This window comes from Salminus brasiliensis, chromosome 17 (genome assembly GCF_030463535.1).
Source record: "Salminus brasiliensis chromosome 17, fSalBra1.hap2, whole genome shotgun sequence".
NCBI classification, from domain to species: domain Eukaryota; kingdom Metazoa; phylum Chordata; class Actinopteri; order Characiformes; family Bryconidae; genus Salminus; species Salminus brasiliensis.
Window position 1 is genome coordinate 17,219,772 of NC_132894.1, and position 12,077 is coordinate 17,231,848.

At 37.7% G+C, this 12,077-nt stretch overlaps 1 protein-coding gene across 1 annotated transcript; it reads right to left on the reverse strand.

The window, feature by feature from the left end:
- Positions 1-1,842: 1,842 nt before the first annotated feature.
- On the reverse strand, positions 1,843-5,630 carry commd2 (COMM domain containing 2). The gene is made up of 5 exons (XM_072660199.1): positions 5,460-5,630; positions 5,288-5,365; positions 3,314-3,396; positions 2,994-3,167; positions 1,843-2,727 (listed from the first exon to the last, which is right to left on the reverse strand). The coding sequence occupies exons 1-5, from the start codon at positions 5,524-5,526 to the stop codon at positions 2,530-2,532; spliced, it is 600 nt and encodes a 199-aa protein (XP_072516300.1). The 5' UTR covers positions 5,527-5,630; the 3' UTR covers positions 1,843-2,529.
- Between the last annotated feature and the right edge of the window lie 6,447 nt (positions 5,631-12,077).

A 12,077-nucleotide genomic window follows, 5' to 3' on the forward strand; every position in this document is an offset into this window, starting at 1 on the left:
GGAACGTGGAATTCGGAACTCAGAACTTGGTGTCTGAAGCTGTGGAATAAAGGGAGAGAAAAGAGTGAGTAACCCCCCCCCCAAAAAAATAAAAATAAATAAAGTTAGAACTACAAATGAACTCATATAAATAAATGAATCTCTTCTGTTGATTCTTTTTTGTTTTTTTGCTTTTAAAATAGGCCGTGACCTCCCAAAATAACTTTATGACTTTAATGCTTTGTCTAGACCCACATTACATAAATCATTTTTACATGAATGATATAAATCAATGTAGCTCTGTGTTGTTAAATGTTAGCATATCAAATTTAATCAGAAGACTGTTCTGTGGGGAGGAGCTGCTACTCTACTCTCAACCCTCCTCCTTTATCCGGGCTTCAGGCCCACAAAGTGACCCTAAAACAGACAGTTTGGCAGAGATACTTCGTTTCTTTTCTTTTATTTATTAATGAATTTATTTATTTATTTCGTGTCTCTCTGAAGACGCTCTGTAAATAGGGGGCGGGGTCAGCGGCGGCTCTGGGCATGCGCAGTTCACTGAGAGTGTGTCCGTGGAGCGGTGTGGGTCTGCTCGGACTGAGAGACTGAGCGCTGTGAGGGTTGTGGGACGGGGCTCACGGCAGCACCTGCTCCGTCTCCAAAACTCTCCAACAACACAAGAAAAACTCGCTAGTCGCTTTTTTAACAAAAAAAAGTCAATAGAGGAGTCTGAAAAGTCGCCAAGCTGGCAACAATGTCGCCCCTGCCGTGCAGCAGCAAATAGTGATGGGAAATTCGGCTTTTTTTTGAGAGAGAGCCGGTTCTTTTGCCTCGGCTCACTAAAAAGAGCCGACTCTTTTAGCTCTCAATCGGCTTCTTAGATTTTTTTTTGTTGCTTAAATCAGTTTATTACCAAATGATGTGTAAAACGTATCACTAATGTAAAAACATACATCATATCAAATGTTTATTACTTATATGGATGTTTGATATAGTCAGTATATACCGCTTTTGGCTCGGCTCACTAAAACGAGCCGACTCTTTTAGCTCTCAAATCGGCTTCTTAGATTTTTTTTGTTGCTTAAATCAGTTTATTACCAAATGATGTGTAAAACGTATCACTAATGTAAAAACATACATCATATCAAATGTTTATTACTTATATGGATGTTTGATATAGTCAGTATATACCGCTTTTGGCTCGGCTCACTAAAACGAGCCGACTCTTTTAGCTCTCAAATTGGCTTCTTAGATTTTATTGTTGCTTAAATCAGTTTTTTACCAAATGATGTGTAAAACGAATCAAATGTTTATTAATATTGATTAATATTATTAACATTCCAGCATGTAGTCTGTCTGACCATGTAAAGCCCAAAGATCTCTCCCTCTCTCGTCTCCCAAAGAGAGTCAAGAGACTCTCTCCCTCCCTCCTGTAGTGTGCTCGGTGTGCTGTCACTGTGTGTGTCTGTAACCCCAAAAGACCCCAAATAGTTCACATTTCTGACCCTGAGGTTAAAAGAACAATATAGGAATGTTAAAGTACCGCAAAATCAGACATCCAGTCAGTTACTAAGGTCAAAAGTTCCCTAATAAAGTCTTATTATATATAAAATCTTATTGTGCCAAAATAGGCTACATGAATTATGGGCAGTTGAAATGTTTTTCTGCTTTACACAAATATAAAGTCTATATAGTCGCTATACAATCATTTAATAACATCACTATTAACACATTGCTCTCGGTCTACAAAAAGTTGGGGCAGGCTTCAATACCAACAACTGCGGCACTGCTGTCAAATTTAAGACACCGGGAAAAAAAAATAAGTCAGAGGTATACCTGTGTGGGTTTGACACCTAACATATATAAAGACTCATTCATTTTAATGCAACCAATGAACATACAGCACATTGTTGTTTATGAAGTAGGCATTAAATACAGTACATGTGAAAAGGTACTTTCTCCATTTCAGAGGTGTTTACATGAAAACCACAGGCCCACTTAAGGACTGATCCCAAAACATGTAAGAATTTTCCAAAAATGATTTAAAGAGAAAACAATAAGAATGTTATACCAGCACATTTAGCTGCACATAATAATTACATGAAGAAAGTCAACATAACTCATGTCTTAAAGCAAATTATATTAATTAGGTTAAATAAGTGCTAAATTCTACTAGACCTCATTCTACTAAAAAAAAGCTTCTGTAAGGATGTGTTATTAGTAGCTGGATCCCAGCAAAGTAAACAACTTCCATTTCTGATGCACCTTCTGAAGTGCATTGCAATTTAAAAAAAAAAAATAAATGTAGCCACCCGGTAACTATTCAGAACTTTCCCCACAACCTCTGAGCACAAAGGTCATTGCTGAACGGTGGAGCAAGCATACCACCTCTCTCTACCATTTAAAATCACCTTAGAACCATCATGTTTTTGGTAACCTGGAACAAGAAAGGCAGTGCAGAGATGGTTCAGAACTTTGACTAGGAAACATTTCCTTAAGTGACATTCCACACCATCTAGTGGACACTTTCTCTAGTGCCGCCGCACAGCACTATTTTATGTTGCGGAGGATTCTGCGACAGTGGTTGCTTTTGACTTCAGCAAGTGCACGCTCTAGCTCCTGGATGAGATGCAGCAATGTGGCCGGGTCTGTCTGCAGGACACGGGCAGTCTGAATTCCTCCACTCTCCAGGTGCAGCTTCAAGCTAATTGCAGGTTTCACATGCTGTCTAAGAGCCCTGCTAACCAGCTAGAAAAAGAAAAAACAAACAAAAAACACACACACAAAAAGAAAAATATGTTTTATATTAGAAGCAAATGTGTCCCATCCAGTCCTGATTCCAATAACAAACCATAAAAAATATGGCCACACCACGAACTTAATGCAGTGATTTTTGAAACTTTTGTGTTTGTGTTTGGGTTGCGACACATGTTCCTGGAATTCTTGTCCAAAATGATTCATGTGAATCATCACATTTTCAATAAATTATTTGTAGAGAATAATACAAAGCATACCTGTACGTCAAACCGCCACTCGAGGTTGTGATAGTGAGGCAGCGAGGGTGCAAGCTCACTCAAAATCTGCCGTATTTCTTTTCGGTTTTCCAAATACAGCTGTAGCAGGAGTTTATTGAGCTCCTCAGAAAAACCCAATACCAATACAGAGTCTTGAAAATCTATTTCAGAGATCTGCAGGGACAAACATTTTAAACATTAAGAACCTGACTTAAACATTTAAAAAAAACATTTCTAGAGGACTGTTACTACTACTTTCATATAGAGGTTGCATCCCCAAAAAACACCACTGAGAAATCAGACAGGAGTCAGACACTCACCATAAGCTTTGAACTTTCGGTAAGAAGATACATCAAACCCTCAACTCCATGCTGAACAGTCTCTGATGGTACATTTAGCTTTCCTAGAACATAAATCAGTTTTTTTTACAAATGTGAGGGTAAAAGAGGTCTTTGACCTGTCTTTTTAGCTAGTATACTACTGCATCAAAACATTTTACATTTTGTAGACACTTGTTCACATGTTCATTAATTCATTTTAAAAGATAAACTTATATAAAGTGCATTTTCAAGCCTTTTTGGTTTTACTTTTGCCCTTGAAAATCAGAAATTATTACAATATTTAATTTTGAATTGGAGTAAATTTCTATTCAACAGTATAAAGAAAGTGTTTCTCTAGTATCGGTGTAGTGCAGCACACACAAGCACAACAATAGGGAAAGCTGACTTGAGGCAGGTGTCAGTGTACCAAAGCCACCTTGCACAGACATCTTCAGGAAAGAGGCTACAACTGCTGCATTCCTAATATCAAGCCACTCCTGAACCAGAGATGACATCAGAAGTGTCTAACCTGACCTAAGGAGAAAAATAACTGGACTGTTGCTCAGTGGTCCAAAGTCCTCTTTTTACATGAAAGTAAATTTTGCATTTTGTTTGTGTGCTTGCTTCTTTACTTGGGTTTATCTTAAGCTCGTAAGGTAGGCTGTTTTTGATTATACCTTTAACTAACTTATCCTGCTAGTACTCTTGTCTTTGGCTTGGTGCTCATTAGTTGATTGAGGTGCTGATTCAGGTATGGTTTCAGGTCAGCTAAAAGTGTAAATTGCAGAGGAGGGGCCAACAGCCTAAATCGGGAAGCTTGCTTCTTTCCTTGGGTTTCATCTTTAGCTTGTCGGAGGTACCTGTTAGAGTATGGGTAAATGGTGGCCATGAAGGGATGAGCATGATCACAAACAATACACAAACAGGCTGTGGCATTCAAGAAATCATTGATTGCTATTAACAGGCCCGAAGGGTGTCAAGAAAACATTCCCCACGGCATTACATCACCTCACACATTACCCTGGACTGTTGACAAAAGGCAGGTTTCTGTAGCCTTCTATCGTCTTAAACCAGTCTGGCCATTCTTAACTGACCTATCATCAAGACATACAAGTCCACATTACTGCCACTATCTGGTGTGTTTTTTTTTTACGCCATTCTGAGTAAATTCTACAGACGATTGTGCTGAAAATCGCAGGAGTCTAAATATTAGCCAGTCTATCTGGCACCGGTGAGCGTAGGATATATCTCATGGAAACTTTTGAGCAACCTTGCCAAATGACAAAACATTAGTAAACACAGCCACTGCAGCTCCTCAAACATAAACCACAATATTTTCAGCAAATCATAACACAGTTACTTTTTCATAATTATAAATACAGCTAATTTCTTAGTGTGGCCTATGCGTGTAATTAGGCTTTTTCAGTTCTCACCTTGACCTCCAAAAGCATCCTAAACTGTCATTTCTCAACAACTCACATCTTCTTATAACCTTGCTCTGCCTCGTGACCATTCATTGATTTTTTTTTGTTTTTTAATTTAGACAATTTTTCAGACAATTAGAGGAGCCCACATTGGAGATGTGTTACTACAAGCTCTGAAGAGTCAGATAACTTTATAATTATAAGTGTGATTCAGCTGACAGTGCCTAATCACTAAACTGGTGACATATCTCAAGGCCTGATTTGGAAATATTATAAATATTGTAGTTTATGTTTAATTAGTACAAAAATACACATTTATTAGTCAATTATAATTTTTTTCACATTAGAGAGCATATTTAGCTTTCAACCGAGCTGTCACTTTGCCCCGATTTAGTTATTTTAATATTTAATCATTCCTGATGACCACGTGACGTTAGGTCACACGCGAAAATCGGGGCTTCGAATCTTTGAATCAAATTGGAGCAAATGATTCATTTAGTGAGTGAGAAAGGTCCGTGTGTTCAACACTTCAAATACAACTCGCACTTACTTGCTGCTCCTTCGTAGATTTTAGGGTTTGAACCCTTCTTCAGAAACTCCACGGCAATCCGACCAAATTCCCCGACAACTGTAACACAACACTGGCGGTTATGGAAATGTTGCGAAATGTTTTCTAGCAGATCGACATTTCCACAAGTAGCCAGCACTGCCTGTCCACTTACCCGCTGGGTCCACCTCGGGTAAGAACCCCAAATGTTCCTTATGCTCGTCAGATAAAACTAACAACATAGTGCTGTCTGTACCTGTCTGATACCTAATGTGACAATACGAGCTCCTCTACTCCTATAAACCAAAAGCACTGCGCTGAGCGAATCACATGATCACAAGTGCTCACCGCAGAGTATCCGACCAGACACAAACAGCCGGTATCATAGTTCTGCTCTCTAGGGATGAGAATTCCGGGGTCGTGACACATCCTAGGCCCTGTCACGTCTTACAGAAGGACCATTTAGGACCAAATACGTTAGCCAGCCGCTGTAGCTATCATGTAGCGATCAGTCGAGCTGATCACCTTCGACTGTCTTAGCTAGCCTAGCATGCTAGCATGCCCCCCCCCCCAGTGTGTTTTATGTAGCTAGTGGTAGTTGTTTTTTTTTTTGTTTTTTTTTGATCACTTTATTATTTTATTTGGATCCCAGTTATCTGCTGATTTTGCACAAGGTTAGCTTGATAGAGGATAGCAAGTGCACACTAACTAGCTTTACCTGTTAGAATCAGCTTTATATGCCAGCGTAGCAACAACACTATTAGCTGATGCTATCGTTGAACTTGCTAATAAGTGATTCATATTTAATAAAAAAAAGTTATAAAAAAAAAATAGCGACTCTTTATCGAGATAAAAATTTCTCAGTAATGATCAGTAAATATTTTTGGATATTTGTTTTATCGAGCATATAAGTATGACAGCCGCGTGAACATGGGCAATTAATCACGCGCGCGATTTTAACCAATGAAAGAGTCGGCTCACTAAAAGAGCCGACTCTTTCAGCTCTCTAATGGCCTTTTTGTCGCTTAAATTACTTTATTAGCAAAATATGATTTTTTTTTTCATATACTCAGTTCACACTTGCCTGTGCAGGTTGTTTGTGGCACTGTTGTGGCACTGAAGTATAACGCTGCTGTGCCTTATACACCTATACCACCTTAATTCACACATCCATGCTCCTACCATGTCAGTATGTCAGACTGCTGTATTGAGAAGGAGCCATCACCTAAATAATATGTGGTCACCAGCAGTCCTGTAGTAATAAACTAGTAATGATGTAAAGCTGACAGATGGACCATGGTTTCAAATAATAATCCACTACATCCAGGTCCCCTATGCCTTTATTGGACGCATTCTATCACTATATGCACTTTAATAGCAATCAATCTGGTTATGATTACTGAAAATATACATTATACATCTAAAGTCTATGGACACCTGCTCATGCAAACATTTACAACAGCTATTAGAACAGAGGTGGAACTGTTGGTGCCAAACAGGCGGTTTGAGTATTTTTTTATATATATATAACTGCTGCTTCCCTGTGATTTTCATGTACATCAGTAAATATAACAACCACATCAAATGGTGCTGCGATAAAGAAAGAAATGTTTAAAAAAGCACAATATATAACATAACCTCACGGCGAACAGACAACTATAGCAGAAAACCATGTCAGGTTCCTGAGGCCTGCAGTGCAGTGGGCCCAAACTCACCAAAACTGGACCCTTGAAGAATGGAAAACCAAAGCTTGTTCTGATGAATCTTGATTTCTGCTAAGGCACATAGATGATAGGCTTAGAATTTGTTGTTTCCACATTTTATGGAATACATGCCACAGAGAACTGAGAGCATTAGTATAGTATTCCTATTAAAATGCTGTGCCTATTTTGCAAGCCAGCAAATGTTTTTCAGTCACATTTCTATACACAAGCAAACGTCATGATACAACTGATTCATCTGATACAAATGAGTCTTGTTTCCAGTAGCTTTCTATTTGTGAACATATACAATAGCTATAACACTGTAACCTCACTTATAAAATGTGGTAAATTGAAGTAATCCAATATAGTTCAATACCATTGCAACATGTTTGTAACTGTAAATACTAAAAAATATATACATAAATATATAATACATATGTATTGTGAATAGATAAATAGCACATCAAATATCAGCACAATATGATTTAAAATATTTTTGACAAATCTGCATAAAATATCCAAACAATTTACCGTTTTGCATTTTTGGCTGGATCTTATTATGAGTTAGTGATAAGTGTTAAATATGTGATATTATAGCCACCATGACATTGATGAAAGGTGAATTATGTGATTTATAAACAACATTTATTAACAGGAATTAAAACACAGTTGTGATGAAAGAGTTACAGTGTAATGATGCAAAAGTCTTGAATATTGAATATTGATATAACTAATATCTGTCCAATTGCATGTATCTGTCAGAATTTGCAGATTATGCTGCTATTAGAATGCAAAAAGGTGACAAAACAGGAGGAAGTACATGGACATGGACATGCCTTGCAAAGTGTTGATTATCACTGTGTTGAGTGTGTCTTGATTTTGCTACTTGGACGTTCTGCAGATGTACTTCATAAGGTTGGCATTTGTATTTTAATATTCCACATTTTTTGGACACTCTTTCTGGCCAGTGTCTGTGCCACGTCCAACTGCTGTGACCAGGACTTTTCAATGAAGGTGTTTTACATTTCCCAACATTCCCAAGTTGTCACTAGTTCAAGAAAATGACATGTCTGACCTGGTCTTAGTGGATACAAAGGTGTGCGAAGGACTTCAGTGAGGTGTCGAGTATACTGAATTGAGATAGGACCAGGGTAAATGAAGAGAGGTCTGGGACTTGTATTTCGAGAGGAGTGGGGCAGGGAAATTTGCACTTACATTCCATGTTTTTTTTATTATTTTTTTTATCAGTATCTCATTTCCTTAACCATTTCCTTCTAAACCTTCCTTCCATATCTGTTATTCCCCTTCAACCTTTTCTGTCTTCGTGAAACAGAAGGCGGGAGGAAGCAGCTGTGGCAGCTGCTCTGATGGACTCACAGGATGAGTCTTTGACCATTCCACATCCTTTTAACAAAAGACCCCTGGGCAGTGTGGACATCCTGGATAGGGAGAAGCAATCAACATAGTAAAGTCTCTGTACTGTTAACTGAACCTTTTCTTGCTATTCTCCATGCAAGCCTTTGGATTTCAGCTCTTAATCTGAGTCATTTTGGTATGAGAGAGCAAAAACACTTAGTGCAAGCAAAATGCTGGTTTTGTATATGCATACATGTGTTACATTGCTTCCTTAGCGCAGGCATATGATACTTAGGCCTGCATCTAAGCTTTAAAACACCTTTGTCGTTGCCATTATTCAACACGAGGACAAAAGCTGTGCCAATGAAGTCAGAAAAGCTGTTATAAGGCTGAAAAACAAGACTAAAACCATTAGAGACATTGGTCAAACCTTGCCATTACTGAAGCCACTGTCTGGAATGTCATTAAGAAGAAAGCACACACTGATGAGTTCATTAATCACAAAGGAACTGGTAGGCCACAGAAGACCTCCACTGACAATAGCAGATGAATCCTCACTACGGCAAAGACAAATCCAAAATTGTCTGTCCGACAGATCAGAAACAGCCTTCAGGAGTTGAGTGTATATTTGTCAGAGAGTACTAAACTTTGAAAACTCCACTAGCAGAAATACAAAGGGTACACTGCATGATGCAAAGCACTAGTTACCCACAAAAACAGAATTACAGATTACAGTTTTTGCAGAATTCTGGAAAAAAAGGGTCTTGTGGTCAAAGATCAGGCTGCATCAGAGTGATGGCAAGAGCAAAGCCCTTTTTCTGTGAAACATGGTGGTGAGGGTGTTTTGGCTTGGGCATCTATGGAGGCATCTATCTTCATTGATAACTACTGATACAATAGCACAATGAGTTCTCAGTTGTATAAAGGTAAAGGTGCACGTATTTGTCACTGTACTATGTACAGCGAAATTAACTAGGGGCAGTGAGTACACATACACCTAGAGCGGTGGGCAGCCAACTCCAGCGCCCGGGGAGCAGAGAGGGTTAAAGGCCTTGCTCAAGGGCCCAACAGTGGCAGCTTGCCGAGCCCGGGAATCAAACCCACAACCCTGTTGTCAATAGCCCAGGGCTCTAACCGCTGAGCCACTGCCCCTAACATCTACGGATATTAAGAATACAAAAGCTAAAAAAGTAGATCTTATACCACAACGTTAAAAAAATGTGAAGGGCTCTGACATCTTTATCAATAAGGATTTCCCTGAAGCTGTCCAGCAAGGAAGGAAAGAACTGGTTGCAGCAATGAGACACGAGGCAACTCAAAAAAAAAATCATTTGATAATTCTAAATTTTGTAATTTTTATAATTAAATTCAGTTTAATAATTTGTGTCTTCTAATCAAATTTTTCCACTTTTTATTTGAACATAAAAAGTTTTCCTAGTAATTATGCTAAATATTATTCTTACTGAGGATTCAAAAGATATCTTTAAACTTTCCACATATCGTTTGGTTTACTATATAGGAGGAACTCCCTGGTGTCTTTGAAAATGTTATTATTGGTATTATTTATTGACCACCTGACACAGTCATTAAAGATTTTAATGAAAGTTTTTCCAGGTCACTTCACTTGTTAAATGGGTTGGGTAAACTTTGTTATAGGTGATTTTAATATAAATCTCTTCAATAACAATTAATTAGATAATCATATTCGGGATTTTCTTAATATTGTCTATTTAAGTATTTTTTTTCCTACCATTTTTAGAACTGTAGACACTACAGAGTAATTTACAGAGAGATACTGTGTCCTCCTATCAACAGTAATTCTCATGACCTGATTTATTTTAATAAAACATGGTCATGACAGTGTGGACTGGAATGTGATGGAATGGACAAAAAGCTAAGAAAGTAAGGTAATTAAGTTAGATATTAGATTATTGATGCAAAAGTAAACAGTAAACAGTAGAGTCCATCACAAAAAGGTGCAAAGTCTCAGAGTACAACTCCTGCTGATCCAGTGCAGTTTAAAAGTGAATTGTTTTTAATTTATTTGAACGATTTAAGGTACTGATTTTAATGGCTTACCTCAACTTCTCCTCCATACACGCTATATGTTTGAATGTTTGTGGACACGCCTTCAAATGAATGCATTTAGCTACCTTACGTTGCACCTATTGCTGACACAGTTGTGCTCACAACATGTCTAGTCACTGTAGAGACGTACTGACAATAGAATAGGACAATAGAGTAGAGCAGATAAACATGAACATAAACACCGTGCCGAATGCCAGGCGAGGGCTAGAGGGGTATAACGCTCCCCAGCATTGAGCTGTGGAGGAACTGTGTTGTCTGCTGTTGCTCCATCCAGTACTTGATGAGCCAATGAACTAGGGAGTTAGGGATGAGGTCCTGACCTCACTAACACTGCCATCCTCCAAACAAAAGCAGCTTATACCCTTTTTGTAATACCCTTGATTTCAGAAGAAACAATAAATGAGCAGGTGTCTCAATACCTTTGTCCATATAGTGTACTTCCAAACTGGCCACTTCAACTGAAGGAAGTGTCTGCTTGTGGTTCAGCTATAATGCACAAACATGTCATCTTGTGGAAAAAACTGTTTCAAAATTAGTTTAAAATTTTTAAAAAATCTAAAAATTGTCTAAAATTCGGATATTTTACCATGACAGGGTAAGATGGCAATCACTAAACACACAGAAAGTGACTTCAGCCCTGAAGATAAAACAATATGCAGTTCTGATGTCACTGATGTCAAAGGTTATCCCAAGATGACAGGGTGGACAGGTGCATCATCACCTGGTTTGGGAATTGCTGTTACTGCACGGTTCTGCATTAGCTTTGTCCCACAAGCAGTCAGACCCCCCCCACGACCCATAGCATTTTAATCTGTCTGCATCTTATTTATCTTATTTATACTTCTATACTTTCTACTTTCTATTCTATACTTTACTACCTCAGTACCTGCTGTGTTTCATGCGCGTTATAAGCTGTCTGCATATAATGCCATGGCATGTTAATTATCTATGCACCTCATACACACTACTTCATCTCAGAAATGAGTCAAATTTATTGAATTTATTGAAATGTTTTTTTTTAGTTTGATGTTATAATTCAATTCAATTTTATATATACAATAAAATATATGTGACAATAAAAGCCTCTCGTCTTGACTTGACAGGGGATACTTGGACATGTTTAAATAGCTTAATATTTTTTATGAAAATAGCTAAATTACTAATTGAAGTACCTGAATCATATTTAACATATTTTTATTTTTAAGTTCTGTTATTGAACCACTTGGAAATATCCTTTATCGTAACCAGGCAGTACTTCAGACATGGCAAAAAAAAAAAAAAAAAAAAAAACACCTACACATCAAAAGAAATATTCTATAAAATGTATTTTAAAGTGAAGGTTAAAATTACTCGATATCTGTTATAATATTTTTTTTATTCAGAATAAAACTTAAAAAGGTATTGTTATATAGTGTTCGTCTAAAAATTTAACATCTATGCTTCGCACACCAACGGTACGTTATATTTATATACACCTAAATCGAGAAATCTCTAAACATTATCATTCTAAATTAAGTTACATTGATGCTTTAGGGACTCAGAATTAATAATATAATCTAAAAAAATATATATATATATTAACTCGTGTCGCCATTCTCGCTGCAGACCGTGTCCGTGTGTTGTAATGCGCATGCGCACGCGTTCAA

Excerpts from the sequence above, each read along its gene's own strand:
- commd2 (XM_072660199.1), bottom strand. The coding sequence starts at position 5,526 with ATGTTGTTAGTTTTATCTGACGAGCATAAGGAACATTTGGGGTTCTTA. Across the intron at positions 5,366-5,459 it reads ACCCGAGGTGGACCCAGCGG|TTGTCGGGGAATTTGGTCGG; the intron begins GTAAGTGGACAG and ends GTTGTGTTACAG. Across the intron at positions 3,397-5,287 it reads AATCTACGAAGGAGCAGCAA|GAAAGCTAAATGTACCATCA; the intron begins GTAAGTGCGAGT and ends TTTATGTTCTAG.